Source organism: Ammodytes marinus (assembly GCF_949987685.1).
Source record: "Ammodytes marinus genome assembly, chromosome: 2".
In the NCBI taxonomy this organism is placed as follows: domain Eukaryota; kingdom Metazoa; phylum Chordata; class Actinopteri; order Uranoscopiformes; family Ammodytidae; genus Ammodytes; species Ammodytes marinus.
This window is the reverse complement of record NC_137231.1, coordinates 20,252,364-20,268,022: the sequence shown is the minus strand read 5'-3', so window position 1 is coordinate 20,268,022 and position 15,659 is coordinate 20,252,364. Positions and strand designations below refer to the sequence as shown.

The following is a 15,659-nucleotide window of genomic DNA, read 5'->3' as shown; positions in this document are numbered from 1 at the left end:
ACTGACCAAACCTCCTATTTGCGTTATTCCAATAAAATCTTTATTCTTTTGCTTATTCACATTTTTACTTTAGGAAGTTCTGCAGTCACAGATATCAATATAAAAACAACAAATTATTTTGCCTGGTTCATAGTTTTAAAAAGTGCAATATGAAGGTTTTTTATTGCCATAAGTATTTTTTATGAGCCGTCTGTTTTCTAGTGTTGTCTAGGTATGTTTCCCTGAGTTTCCTGTTTTACTTTGGTATCTTTGTCTTGTTTCTCCTCATGCCAAGTTTCCTTCCTGTGTGATTACTGATCCCTTCCTGATGTGTTTTTACCTGTGCCTGGTTGTCTCCCCTGTCTGGCCTATTGAAGTCCTTGTCTTCCCTTTGTTTGTTGTCTTAGCATTGTCAAGTTGGTGAGTTCCTTGAGTTCCCTGCTTCTAGTGTTTTGTTAATTAATAAACCGTCATATCCTCGAGCCGTCTGGGTTCTAACCTGCCGGCCAGTAACCCACCACCTAACAATTACTAAGGGGAAAAAGCCACATATCAATGTATTTCTTGAAATAAATTACTGTCAGGTTAAATTGCTTTGTGTATGGGTTTGAATGTCATACTTATAGCTCGATTGGCACCACTTTTAACCATTTAAAAATAACTCCTCCCCCATCATAATGTCTGACAGCCTTTACTGCATTACTCTTTATTGAGGACTTGTGATGCTGAATTACAATAATATCAAGCACACTCACATGCACACAGTTTTTTCCCCAGTCTTGTGTTCTGATGTGACACGCAACCAGTAAACACACGTCTTTGTCAGGCCGTTCTTTGTGGATTTTGTACCTTTTCAGAGGAGCCATTCTGTCCCTCAGTGGGACCACCAGTGAGTCAGAGAAGCGGCCAAGTCGGACACTGGCACTAATTGGCCACGCTGTTAGATGCCTGCAGAGACACACTTAGACTAAAGAAATAAGCTGCTCAGTGTGACGATGGAGGCAGAGATTTAGAGAGACAGAGGAGGGAGAGAGGTTTTCTAATTAACGGTCTCTGATGAACATGAGAAATATACAGAGGCATCTCAAAAGCCTTCCTCACCCTGCAAAACACACAACACACACACACACACACACACACACACACACACACACACACACACACACACACTTCGGTCCTCAGTCCAGAGGGGTTGATAGGTTGGTCTTTTGTCTGATGCACTCCAGCTCCACTGATCGACAGCAGGGACAGGAAGTAATGGGTGGGGCTTAGAAAGAAAAAGAGCTTTTCTCTTTTGCCATACCTTCCTCAAATGATCATTCTCCTCCACATCTCCAAATTCCTCTCGTCTTCCTCTCTGCCTCTGCTTCCGCTCTTTCTCTCTGCCATGTGTTAATTTCCTCCTCCTCCGCACTCCTTCTGTCCATTTATAACCATTCACATTCAGCATAATACAATACTCCTTTTAAGGACATTTGTGCCGCACTTTTGTTGCCCCCTTCTCGCCCTTGTTCCGCAGATTAGGTTACTTAGGGCCACTTAAGCAGCGGAGGTACATTGCTAAACAAATGGCAACACAACTGTGCAAGTGACATGCAGTGATGGAGTATCTTCTTATAATATATTAGCCCAGGAATAAATCAGCTCCAACCCAACCAAAGCCAGACAGAGCTATGTAGGTAAGTGGTGCACACAGCTAAGGGGGTTACGCGTTTCACAGGTTAATCGTCAGGGTTCATGCCGTAGTATTGATAGAGGGAGACAGTTTTACCACTACGGAATAAAAAATGTATCTTTGCTGCACGCCCAGAGTTTATTTGAGGAGGAACCACTACCATCATCAGTTTTTCTAAACCTTTAGTTTCTGCCTTAGAAGAGAAATAAATTGGATGGCTGGATGGATGGATAGATAGCAGATAGATAGGTTTCCTCTGCTGAGAAGTGGTGGAGGGATAGTAAGTATTGCAGGAACTTTTGAAGACACAGTTCATGCGTCTCCCTCCGACTGCTGAATCTTCATATTAGCTGTGAAATTATTTTTTGACTGCTGAATTGGTTCACACTGCAATGGATTCAGGAAGGGACCTTTTCAATGTGTATGGGAGGAACAATTACAGTGTCCAACAGTGCTTCCAATGTGCATGTGGGTAAAGTGAACCTGTCCTCCAAGAGATACGAGATTAACCAGGTAGTTTAACAGAGTCCCTGATTTGTAATGCAACACTAACCCTGTTTTCAGTATCCAAAATCCATTAAATAATTAAACTTAGCTATTGTTTATACCATATCACTGTACAACTAAACTAAAAGTATTGGTAAATGATTATGTCTAAAAGGGCCCAGTTACGCCAACAGTTTTTTTTCCACCAGGTTAGAGTAGAGAAACATCAGTGCTAGGCAGCCTTACAGTGTGTGAATGGGGCATTGAAAACATGAGTGATGGTTTAAGCAGATCCAGTTCAACTCAATTATACAAATCAGGTATGAAAACAAAGACTCGGGTTGTAGGAAAAACATTTTCCCCCCTGGATGTGTTTGGTTTGTCTTGCCTGTCACAGCAGTGTCTCCCATAACTCAGTTATGATCCATTAAAGATACAAGTCTGAGACAGAGTGATTCATGAGGACGAATGTTGTGCAGTTTAGACTTTAAAGAAAAGTAAATAAAGATGAGCAGACAATTGACCATATTCACATTTTATTTCCCATATTCACTCTTAGCTTCAGTTTTCTGCATTACAATCAACTTAAAAATGAGTCGTTCTCCCAACAAAGATAAAAACAAAAAGTAGCTCAGCATTGTGTCGACATAAACCGCTACAGACAAACATAGATATAATAGCGCACAAACCTCTCTGAGGGTACCGACAATCATTTTTCACATCGTATATCTGTTACACAAACACACATGCTCACACACCCAAACCCTGGGTTCGTAACATTTGAAAGAAAGTACAGCAGAGAGAAAGATAGAAAATGAGGGAATGAAAGAGGTAAGAGGGAAGCAGAGTGAGAGGGGATTATCAAATTGAAAAAAGAAACACAGTGTTAATAGTATTAGCTGAGCTGAATCATGGAATATCTTTAACTCTTGCGCGAGTGATCGAGTGAACGAGCAAACACACACACACACACACTTGCACTCTTATGCTGAAAATGCCTCATATACATACAGATTGCATCCCAGAAAACAATACTTAATAAATTACAAGATAAAAACAACAGTAAATAGCCATGCGTCAGCTGTGCAAATGCAACAGAAACTCATATCAATGAAAAAAGAAGAAATACTCCGACAAACTACTCTATACTCTAAACACAAAGCACCATCTGGTTTAATGCATGGGTCTCTCCTAAGCAAGCCCACACCATGTACACACAGGCTGGAGGAAAGGATAAAAAAGGAAACAAAATTCCAGTATAATCAAACATCACATCACCTTTACCATCAGCTTTGGGCTGAAATTTGAGAACTTGAAACTACTGAGGTGACTAAAGTTGAGGTTTGCAAACTGTCATGTTGTAACGTGATGTCTCACTTCGGTTCAGTTTGTTTTCTTTTTGTTTTGCGTGTACAGTGTATATCCAAAGTGCAAAAGGCTTTTCTGCTCTCTGCAGCTCATGCGTCTTGTTCATAACTGCTTTGTCTAACATTGTGATACTGTCTATCATTAAAACAATGAAAACACAGACAGCACAATGTGGATATTTTACATTAAACCTTCATGTTTTTTCTGCTGCGTGTGGCCGAGAAACTCAAACCAAACCTGCGTAAGTTAGTGTGTGCTACGTGATTATATCTGCATTTCATGTACTGTACAAGGTGTGTCTCTGATAAAAGACGTGAACATTCTACGTTCGAGTGATATGAATAGTTTCAGTTTTGGATAAAGCAAGGCAAACAGCGTGTGTGGACGATCGGACCACGTGCACTGAGACCGAGGACAAGAGAGGAGAGGAAGTGAGGTCACAACTCAAGGGTAGTTACAACTGAAAAGGTTTTTTTTCTTCTACAAGAGACACTCTGGGATGGACTGACGTTAACCTGCAACAAAGCTTGCTGTTTGGTCATTCCTGCATCCCACTTAGACACCTTGGCTTGTCAGAGAAAGAAAAGGGAAGGAGGCAAGCAAGGAAAGGACACGAGGAAGGTCCGGACAAAACAAAGGGAGTACAAAGTTAAAGTGCAGGGTGAGACTAAATAAAGGCAGGTTGGTTGGATCTCTAGGCTTGTCAGTGTGGGAGATCCAGTTTCCCCCTCCATCACCAGGAGTGTAATAATAACAAAAACACAGGGTCACAGGTGAGAGAGCTTTCAAATACAGTACCTAGACAAGCCACTGGCTCTGTAACACTAGCACAGCCTTGTCAGGGTAGCTTCAGTGTGACCTGGCTGTGAACTAAATGAGCGAGTGGACGAGGGGTTCAAGTTAAGGATCGGCGGTGCCTGCTGTTTGCTGCTCTGGCTAGTAGCTATATGTGATGCTCAGAGGCTATACGGTGTCTGAGGTCAGGGGTTACACTTCATGAAGGTTATAGTATACCGGTGAGAACATTCATTAAATCCATCTAGATTCCTACTGAGGGCTTGTGTAGCCGCCTGTCTGAAGTGAAAGGCAGGTGGAGTGTGCACCGTCAGGAGCAACACGGTTGGGAAAAAAAGCACTGTGGAGTGGTGCCGATGCAGCCTTACGTACCATCACAAAGTGTTAATATAACATGGCCAGGTGTTAAATCTAAGCTATTTATTCTCCAGTCAAATTGAGACAGGCGGGTTCTGACTATTTTTACCTGCGAAATCTTGAATAATAGATGCGATTTTTTTATCCAAGCATTGGCTGGTTATACGCTCACACTGTCAGGAGTTAGAGGAGGTTAACTCCCCGGCGCTAGTCCCGGTGATTGGTCTCGGAGTCGGACAGTTGCTCCAGGCGATCTGGATTGACCTGGACTTCCCCTCCGTGCTCACTCTCAGCCTCTACATCCTCGTCGTTGCTCTCTGCGCTGTAGTCTATAGCCTCCAGAAAGGACGGCTCGTCCTCCTCCATCACGTAGGTGGTGGGGCTGCTGCTGTACAACAAAATGCAGTAACACAGGTGTCATGGATGATATTAATGTACTAAAATAGCTAGTGCACCGATGCCTATATGGATATTGACAATATTGTACAATACACTATAGTATATCTATCTATTCTAAACGTTTGTAGAAGAGAGCTTCTCAAAACCAATATCGTATCTTAAACCTCCACTGCATTGCACATGAGTGTAATGTTACCCCTCCTTCACTCAGAGCTGAACTCAGAGTCACTAGAGGCGACTAAGAGCTCTCTGATTTCACGAGTAAAACAGCAGAGAAAATGCATTTGAATCGGTTTCATGCTCCTTGGAAAATGTGCTGTTGAGACGCCTGTTGTGAGAAGCACCGAAAACCCAAACCATGAATAGCATGGGGCATCCATAAGAAATGTTATTATTTGTTATTAGTTATTATCCAGTTTATTTGGATAATAACTATAATGAATAAATTATCTTTTTATAAGCTTGTGATCTTACAAATGAGCATTTCCACAATGTCTGATTCAAACATTTGAATGTAACAACAGGAGGGCTGCAAGTTGCAGCTGATCATTATTTTCATTATTGATATCTATAGTATAAACGATTTAAGATTATTGAATTCAGTGTTTAATTTTATAAAATGTGACGAATGCGCATCACAAATACTTAAGAACCCAAGGAATAGAGAATAAGCAGCTCATCCTCCATTTTGAGAAGTTGTAACAATGGAAAGTTTGGTATCTTTGCTTGATAAACTACTTCAACAACGAATCCATTTATTGATATTGTTTTACAGTAGATGGATCTTCTGTTGATTGGCTAATCAAGTAATTATTTCAACTCCAGATAATAACTAAATATATAATAGAAAAAAACAAACCTTTTGAGAAGAAACTAAAATCATCCCAATCAACAGAAACTGAAGTATCATACACATTAAAATATATTTCAAAATAACCAAATAAAAGCTGGAAACAAACGGTGCTTGTGTGCTCCGAATGGGGAGGCTGTTTTTTTTCTCCTGTGGGTCTTAATGGTTAAATGGTTGTTGGTTCTTTGAGGTTTTAGTGGCTTTAGTGGCTTTTTAATGGTGTTAATGGTCTGAAATGTGATCTCAGGGAGACAGCCGATCAGGGGGCTCAGACAATCATCTCCCACCGAGCACACCAGCGTGTGAGTGCAAGAGAGAGAGACAGAGGGAGAAATTGTCATCAGTATATGTACAGTAAATGTGTGTGTGTGTGTGTGTGTGTGTGTGTGTGTGTGTGTGTGTGTGTGTGTGTGTGTGTGTGTGTGTGTGTGTGTGTGTGTGTGTCACAATGTGGACAGACATATGTCCGAACAGATAATGAGAGTTGTGAGTCAACCATTACAGGCCATTACAGAAAAATACAAACCCCATCTCTCCTTTCTTTGGTTTTCAATTTCAGATTTGTTTTTTCGATCCACCAACAGCCATCATCCTCTCTAAACACCGTCACCCTTAATATACAAATCCACATATTTAAATTAAAACCCCTAAATGACCTATATTTACTTGTGGATAAACCTCAAAACCCCCACACACATGTACGTCTCCACACTCACACAGAAACACACCCATGCCGGTATCCACCCAGTCACTCCCAGCGGCCACAGTATCATTGTTGGGATGACCTATTAAATGGTAAGTGGTACCATGCCAAGCACCGCCGTTAAAACCTCGAACCCAGGATGAGAGTAAACAATCCCCAAAGGAGACTCACGCAAACACAAAAGCACCATAACACTTTTGGAGTCCCTTAATGATCAGACACATAAATGATGAATGAATGTATCAATATGAGAGTAGAGTAGGCTAGTAAGAGAGAGACAGAGACAGAGACAGAGACAGAGACAGAAAGAGAGAGAGAGAGAGAGAGAGAGAGAGAGAGAGACAGAGAGAGACAGAGAGAGAGAAGAGGAGAGAGAGAGAGAGAGAGAGAGGTGAGCATTAAGTGGCTTTGAGTTGAAAGCCATTCTTTCAACTCAGTTGCTTTAACAAATCTGCGGGGGGAGATAATGCTGATGTTTAAAAATAATAATATTAACAACAATAAAAAAGTAGATAACCTTAGTGGTCAAAGCTTGGGTTTGGCCAAGTATAAATAATTTATCTGCAGTGTTAAAGTCAAGTACAGTGTAATATGCATGGACCTCAGATTTCCAAACAGGGAATTTTAATAGAGTTGAGTTGTTATACAGTAAAGCTTTATGGTCATTTGTTTGGATGTGCACACGAAATAGGGATGAAGACTCTATACACGTCTTCAAATCAGTCTGTTTTCAGTTTTTGATAATTATTTTAAAACTACATTTTCCTCGTATATGTTTTAATCCTTACTACATGCTCTGATGTGGGCCCTCTCAAGCCCTATTTAAAAGCTCGAACATCATATTTACCCTTGGTTTGTTAGTCTGATACTTTCCTAATTTTAGCAAGTAAAATACTTTTTCCATCCACTGAGTTTTAATAAATAATAATTTAATTTATTTAAAGTTTGCAAGTACGCATTCATTTCAGTACTGATTGAACAATCTATTTACTGTTTTAGCGATGACCAAATTATTTTGCCTATAAAAGGTCAGCAAGAATAAAAGAGATACAAAAATAAATAATAATTAAAAAGTCCATGCCAATTTCCCCAAAGACATTCATAGTAATTGAGAGACGAGCAGCAAATCCTAACATTGGAGATAGCATAGTTGATTTATTTTTGGATGAATGATTAATAGACTAATCTTTTCAGCACTAATCTGAAGGGGAATAATTGGTAATGATTTGCAGTTATTATTATTTGTGCACAAGCACACACACTCCAAAAACTAAAACTTAAGTCCAACTTCAACTTTAAGACATAATCAAGATGAATGCTCTAACGAATCACTTCTAATGAACAAGAGGTAGAGAACAATCTTAAAAAAAACATCGTACCCTTGAACATCCCTCAAATTCACTGGAACTTATATTGATAATGATCACCTCAATAAATCTGGTTCCTACTTTGTACTAATATATTCCAGCCATGAGCGACTGTGCAGTAAGTTGGCATGGTCTATGTGCATTTAATGCAGTCATTACCATCCTGTGCCATTGATAGCACCCCCCACTGTGGGTGTTAATGCTTTTATCAACAAAAAACTAATAAATAAATAAACTTGTGGCTGTTTTACGCTTTCTTAAAGAAATAATGACACAGCTGACGATTATTCATATGCGTTCCCATTACACTCATTTGAATATGAGGGATTGCTTGTAACGGCCTTCGGGCCTTAATTTGTATCTTAGAATTGTGCCTTCTTGTTGTTCAATGACATCACAGACTATTATTCTTCAAGTGTGTATGGTTTGTTTGTGAGCTGTGAACCGTCTCTATCTCTAAACACTGTTACAGGATGCGCCTGTGTGTCTCTGCAGCATGCTCCACATTACTGACCTGGCCACTTTAGACTGTGTCCCAATGATATCACTCTCTAAATCCAGCAGGTGCTGGTGGTTGCGCAGCCCCGTCAGCCTCTTCAGCCTCAGCAGGGCCACACAGAACTGAGCCCCCATCTCCTCCAGCTCTCTGGTGCCGATTTGAAGACCCTGGAGAGAACATGTGCATGCACATCAAAGAGGGTTACAAATTGTATCAGAAGTACTTAACTTACACAAGGAACTGTCACACGCAATAACTATCACGCAAACTTGCATACACAGCGTTTGCACACTTCCGACATACAGCTAAATTAAATAAAAATATATATTATTAAAGGTCTAAGAGGAATCTCCTTTAAATGAGTGTGTGTTTTTAATAGCTGCTGGAGCCTGGGGATGGTGCCATTGTCCAATTCAAACGCCCAAAGCCATCATGCTGAAAAGCACTCACTGAGGAAAAGTTTGAAACATGATCAAATATTTGATATGCAGGAAGCACACATTGAAACGCATATGCACTCACACCTGCAACCCTAACAAAGTCTTCTCAGTTCTCATACAAGGAAATGAAACACACACACACACACACAGCTTTCCCCTGGCTCAACCAAACATCTTTCATGTTCCCTTTTCCCCAGAGCAGAGCTCGGAACATCTAAACTTGGCCTGGCCCTAGAAATGTGCGGCCTGAATTCAGCATACATTTGTTCCTGCACATCTGTACAAATACTTCCACCCAAACCAGCGGGGGTCCTCCTCATCAGCGCCAAAATGGCATCCCCAGACTGCCTCTACATATGTATGATGTTGACATTGGAAGAATTCACTAGGAAGGAAATCAGCTGGGAAGGGAAGAGAGGAAAGTGAGGTCTACGGGTCAAAAGGAGGAGAAAAGACACAATAGAGGAAAAGAGGAAGTTGTGAAAAAAAGGACTGCAGCCCCACCTGGTGGACATTTGGAGATTTAATGGTCACATACCTCTCATTTAAAAAAAAAATTGTTGAGATTATGGCAGAAAGGAAAATAATTCTGGCTTAATATGCCCTCTATTCCCTACTGCCACTCACTTAATTAGTGTGTACGTAAATAATTTATGGTTCAGTTTGCACTGGTACCTTAAGGGGTTAAGGCGCAGACCATAAACAGTAACGTCCCCTAAATCTGAATAAAAACATTATCTTAGAAGCTAAGCTTACCTTATATTTGCCCTGGTCACAACCACAGAGCGTGCTCTCCATGGTGTAGCTGCGTTGAACTCCTATCTCTCTCCATACAACAACGCGGGCGGTTGACTCTTTGGATCGCTCCACAACAAAACTACAGCTGGCCATGCTGAAGGCTGGGGCGATCTGGGACAGGATCTTAGGAAGCGCCTGAGAAGCACATGAGAATGTTTGAGATGTCTGCGTGTTATGATATGTACGGTGTATTAGGATCTTGACAAAACAAGATCTTGTGTGTGTGTGTGTGTGTGTGTGTGTGTGTGTGTGTGTGTGTGTGTGTGTGTGTGTGTGTATGCTTGTGTGTGCTCACCCTGTATGCAAGGTCCTCCTGTAAGTCACTGGACGTGGCGCTGATATTGGACTGCCAGACTGTCTCCTTCACACTGCAGCCGTACATGAACACATTCTTCTTTCTGGAATGACCGTGGTAGTCGCAAAAGACCTGTGTGTAGTAAGACACACATACGCAGGAAATAAAAGGAGGACAGAATGAATAATGCAATGCATTGCAATTTTTAGTAACAAAGAAAAAATGACGTTATATCCTCTTCCTATATTTTTTTAATTTGTTTACTTTAGGTGGCAAATGTTAAAAAAATAAATTCACAAAAAAGAATGTCTTACAATTGGCATAATTGCACTATCAAAGCTCACAGTTTGACTCATGTCAGACGGGTTAAAAGTGTTTACATATATTTCTTATGACAACTGCAGTAATGTCTAAAAACTAATTTTACTTGAATATGTGTTGATTTATTGATGTCAAATTTAGTGGACAGGCAGCCAAACAAGAACCCGCGGTTGAACGGGAGGAATGGGGCCACCATTAACATAAGTCCAGTTAGTAAGAGGTCATACCAGTGGTGCCCTTTGTATGTGTGCCAGGTACTGCAGCAGGCTCTTAGTGTGGTAGATGGTGGGGTGCAGCTCAGGATTGGGGTTCTGCCACTGGCGATTCAAATCCTCTCCACTCAGCGAACAACGATGACTACAGCAGAAAAGGAGACGGCAGATGAGCGGAAGGAGGGTTAGTGGAGGAGAACAGAGGAAGGGCCAGAGAATCCTTCAAGACAAGACTTTGTGGGTGTTAATAGACTGTGACAAACACTCAGGCCCTGGCTCGGCAGGTGTATGTATCTAGCGTCTCTTTTTTATATCACCTTCCATTCACGACTCCATCAGGGTTTAGCATCGGGACGATCTTGAAGATGTAAGACTCTCTCAGGCTGGCTGCGAACGGGCTGGTGCCCATTAGGAACTCCAGCGTGCCCTTCATTACCCAGCTGGCGTTGGTCTCCCCAGGGTGCACTCTGGCTGACAGGAAGATCAATGGACGATTCCCTGAAGAGAGAGGGAAAGACCCGGAGCACGGGACAAACACAAAATGAGGAAGATGGCAGGATCAAAAAAGATAAATATACTTAAATTTAAAATTTCACAGCTCAGAAACAGCATCAGTGAACTACAGTTTACAACACCCTATTTAGGGGAGTACAGGCATGCCTCGACAGCCCAGCGCTGTTCTCATGTAGTAATATTGACTCTAATGTTCTTAAAGCATTAATGAGATGGAAACATTTTTGTCAGCTATTAGTGAATTACTTAGAGGACATTTTGGAGAACCATCCAGGAGCAGAACATGAGGCATCACAAATCATTTAGAAAGGCCCCGACACGCTCCAACTAACTATGCCCTGAAAGAGCTCCGTTTGCCAAAGACAAATTATTTTGTTAGACAGACTTACCCTTAAGGGTCATGAGTTAACTTCCATCATTATAATGACAGATTGGAGGTGTCAGTAAGGTGTGTCTGTGGTGACGACACAACAGCTATCAAAAGTTGGCTATAAGCTGCCAGCTCAGTATCAACAATGAGTATGTGAGTCCAAGGTACAAACATAAACAACATACACTCACCGGCCACTTTATTAGATACATCTGTTCAATGGCTTATAAAAACAAATAGCTAATCAGCCAATCACATGGCAGCAATTTAATGCATTTAGGCATTAAGACTTGGTCAAGACAATGTACTGAAGTCAAACCGAGCATCAGAATGGGGAAAAAACAGGGTTTAGGTGACTTTGAACATGGCATGCTGATGGTGCACGGCAGGATGAATCCATACTTTCATGTTGTTTACGCCAAATTCTGAACCTGCCATCTGAATGTCGCAACTGAAATTGAGACTCATCAGACCAGGCATGATTTTTCAATCTTCTATTGTCCAATATTGGTGATCCTGTGAGAATTGTAGCCTAATTTTCCTGTTTTTAACTGACAGGAGTGGCACCCATGGGGTCTTCTGTTGCTGTAGCCCATCTGCTTCAAGGTTGGTCGTGTTTTGCGTTCAGAGATGGTATTCTGCATACCCTGGTTGTAACGAGTGGTTATTTGAGTTACTGTTGCCTTTCTATCATCTCGAACCAGTCTGCCCATCCTCCACTGACTTCTGACATCAACAAGGCATTTTACGTCCACACAAATGCCGCTCACTGGATATTTTTTCTTTTTCAGACCATTCTCGGTAAACCCTAGAGATGGTTTGGAGTGAAAATCCCAGTAGATCAGCAGTTTCTGAAATACTCATACCAGCCCTCCTGGCACCCTCAACCTTGCCATGTTCAAAGTCACTTCAAACCCCCTTTCTTCCCCATTCTGTTGCTCGGTTTCGACCTCAATAAGTTGTCCTTTCCAGGTCTACATGCCTAAATGCATTGAGTTGCTGACATGTGATTGGCTGATTAGTTATATGTGCTAACAAGAAAATGAACCGCTGTACCTAATAAAGTGGCCGGTGAGTGTATGTCATATAATAGTAACAGTTTGGACAGTCACAGATCAAGTGTTTACGTATAGGATCGAGCTTTCAGTTAATTTCTTTTGAGACCCGTCCAGCCAGCTCCAGATACTGACACAATGATTTTACAGTTTTCCCTGTGCATTTCCATATTCCGTTTCCATAAATGAAAAGACCTATAGATATTGATTGACTTACTAAATTGACAGATGTAATCATTGGAGTTGGACTCTGGCATGGCAGTGATGGTGAGAAGGGGGCAGCTGTTTCCCCCCAGCGTTTCACACAGGACGTCCTGTCTCAGGTAGATCTGAGGGGTTCTCAACGCCTCCAGTTTGGACAGGTGCATCTGAGGATACACCACAGAAAGAGGAATTACCATTTTGTTTACCTTTCGCTTACTAACATTATTATCTACAACTTCCATTTTAGCCCCCATGCCCTCAACCATTTACCTTTGTATTGTATTGATGCACTGTTTATTAGGCCACTTTTGATTAATTGACTCAGACTTGGCTTCTCTATTGTTACTTTCATTAATTTATAAGCAATTCTGCGCTTGAGATAAAGGCAGACAAAATGTAATTATGATAGATTAGAAGAACTATTGACATAATGTGTGTATAGACGTTTGAGGGCACAGTACTTATCTGAGCTCAGAATTAAAAAGGGCATAACAATGATAAAACACAGCAAACAAAACAGTGGAATCTATCACGAGGCAAGTGCATCCAAGGTCACACTGGGATTTTAGAAGGTTTATCAATACAAGAATAGAGTAACATATAAGCGCAACATTTTTGTTTCAGGGCAATATAAGGATCCGAAAATATTATGATGGAAATTTATATTTCTGATAAGTAGCAAGATGGTTACAGCTAAACAATTCTAGATTGGAGCAAAAGGTGTTATTGTAATACTACCTTAAGAGTGGAGTATGTATAAGGGAAATGATAGGCAAAGTAGCAGACATCATCCTTGTGGCTGAAGCTTGTACTGAAGGTCAGTGTATAGTAGGATTTTCCTTTCTGACCACCAGCTGCAATGGAACTCCTTGCAAAATGATTCCTATGGAGAAGGAGTTTTAGTTCATTTAAATGTTGCACAATTTAGCACCAACGACACATGCTTAATTAAGGGATACCTGTACAACCTATTGCAGTTCTATATAACCATGAATTCTATGTAGTTTATAATGTTCAGCTTTCTAACAATGTTAGTTAAATTATATGTTTATTCATAGTTGGGTCATAGTTATATGTGGTGTTGTACTGGATTATATTGAGCATTGTTTATAATATTCCATATTTTATTGAGTGTTTTGAATAACCCCTCTATGACAGCATCAACAACATTATAGACATCCTACATACATTGCAGTTGTATAAAATTGCATAAGAATGAACAGTCGTATGTAATAAAATGGCCACTGAGTATATTGAACATTGGTTTTTTTTGGGTTGCATGTACCTACTTGTAGTAACAGATGTCTGTTCCTGTTCTGACCCAGCGGGGTTTGCCACTGATCGCTTCCTGAACAGAGTACATCAGCACCTGCATGCCTGCACACACAGACACAGAAACACACACACACACACACACACACACACACACACACACACACACACACACACACACACACACACACACACACACACACACACACACACACACACACACACACACACACACACACACACACACACACACACACACACACACACACACACACACACACACACACACACACACACACACACACACACACACACACAGGCCACAAAAGCTCAATGCTTATGCAAACACATTGTTCCAGATTCAGGCATGTTTTTATCCACACTGTTGTGCATCTCACCATAGTTGAATTGGCTGTTGGATTTCTCAGAGTTGATGATGTTGAAGCGGTAGGTCGTTCCAACTCGCATGCCGCTCACTTCAAAGTAGAACCACTGGTGGTAGTGATTACTGTTGATGTCTGAATTCAGCACGAGGTCATACTCATATCTGGAGAAATGCAACAAAATGAACTGTAAATGTGGACCCAAACATCGTCAACCATAAACAATACTGATTTTACACATCCAGTTGTAGTTCCCATGTAACTCCTTTGACAATAAACACTTACTTCCTAACTTGAACTGCCTTCCTGAGGTTGCCAGACTCAAACTGTGAGTTGAACTTCAGGGATTCACCACTGTCTTCAATTACAGGACAACTGAAAGAATGCAACAAAAAACAATTTTCAGAAGGGAAAGATTTTAGGGAAACACACAGTCAATATATGTATGATAAATGGAGCTTAACTTCTTTGGGACAAAGCGTATCTTTTGTCCCAAACGCTGAAGCCCCAGTGACAGTAAGAGGAACTCACCTAGGAATGTCCAGGTCGTAAACTACTTTATCCAGGATATCATTAGGATGAATCAACCTCTCAATGTCCTGGAATATCTTAGACCTGCAGGAATAGACCCACAAACAAACTCAATATATAAGACAAATGTGTTTTCCAATTTAAAAAATATGGTTTATTAATCAGGACTAATTCAATCTTAAGATCTTTCTTGCATTATACACTACAGTCCATTACAGTTATGCCTTTTTCCAGTTTTATTATTTCCCTTTAAATTGCATGGTTTCATACTGAAGTTTTGTATGATAAATGATTTCTGCTAAACCAGAAAAAAAATCTCTCACCTCTGCACACCGTAAACTCGCTCCACCAGGGGTTCCCTAAAGGTCGGGGCTACGTGACCAAAGTAGTCTGGGTAAGCCACTTCAGCGTACTGGGGCACGGAGCGTGTTCCCTTCACCATCTCCACGTACAGGTCGGGGTCGTGCAGCGGGAGGAGCAGCGCCGTGTCGGGCACTTCCAGGACGGCCCCTTCACCGCCCTCGTCCTCGGCCCCCTCCGAGCCGCAGTCTGAGCCCCAGTTACTGCCTCCGCCTCCCACGCGACGGGCCGCGATGCCTCCCAACAGCAGAGGAGACTGGATGTGTCTGGTGGCATTAACAGGGGAGCCATCTTGTTTGACTCCCTTTCCTCCTTCTCCTTCGTTCGTAACCTCCTCCTGTTCTAGAGAGACACACTGCAACACATGTGCTAGTTCCTGTTCTATCATTTCTGGAGAAGGAGGACCGGTGGTGGGGGACAATGGGGT

The 15,659-nt window shown here is 41.4% G+C and overlaps 1 protein-coding gene across 3 annotated transcripts in view; it reads right to left on the bottom strand.

Moving 5' to 3' along the window:
- Window positions 1–2,663: 2,663 nt before the first annotated feature.
- agtpbp1 (ATP/GTP binding carboxypeptidase 1) overlaps window positions 2,664–15,659 on the bottom strand; it is a 28,756-nt gene continuing 15,760 nt past the window's right edge. For 2 of the 3 annotated variants that reach the window (XM_080049919.1, XM_080049921.1), the window contains exons 14-26: window positions 15,196–15,659; window positions 14,873–14,956; window positions 14,627–14,716; window positions 14,357–14,505; window positions 13,976–14,063; window positions 13,425–13,569; window positions 12,700–12,850; window positions 10,862–11,042; window positions 10,560–10,689; window positions 10,012–10,143; window positions 9,675–9,851; window positions 8,494–8,645; window positions 2,664–5,048 (exon numbers count right to left, since the gene is read on the bottom strand). The exon at window positions 15,196–15,659 is cut by the window's right edge. In XM_080049919.1, coding sequence (XP_079906045.1) covers window positions 4,868–5,048; window positions 8,494–8,645; window positions 9,675–9,851; window positions 10,012–10,143; window positions 10,560–10,689; window positions 10,862–11,042; window positions 12,700–12,850; window positions 13,425–13,569; window positions 13,976–14,063; window positions 14,357–14,505; window positions 14,627–14,716; window positions 14,873–14,956; window positions 15,196–15,659 — 2,124 coding nt within the window. In that variant the 3' untranslated portion in view covers window positions 2,664–4,867. The remainder of the gene's footprint in view (window positions 5,049–8,493; window positions 8,646–9,674; window positions 9,852–10,011; window positions 10,144–10,559; window positions 10,690–10,861; window positions 11,043–12,699; window positions 12,851–13,424; window positions 13,570–13,975; window positions 14,064–14,356; window positions 14,506–14,626; window positions 14,717–14,872; window positions 14,957–15,195) is intronic. The other variant, XM_080049920.1, reaches the window with a different exon arrangement.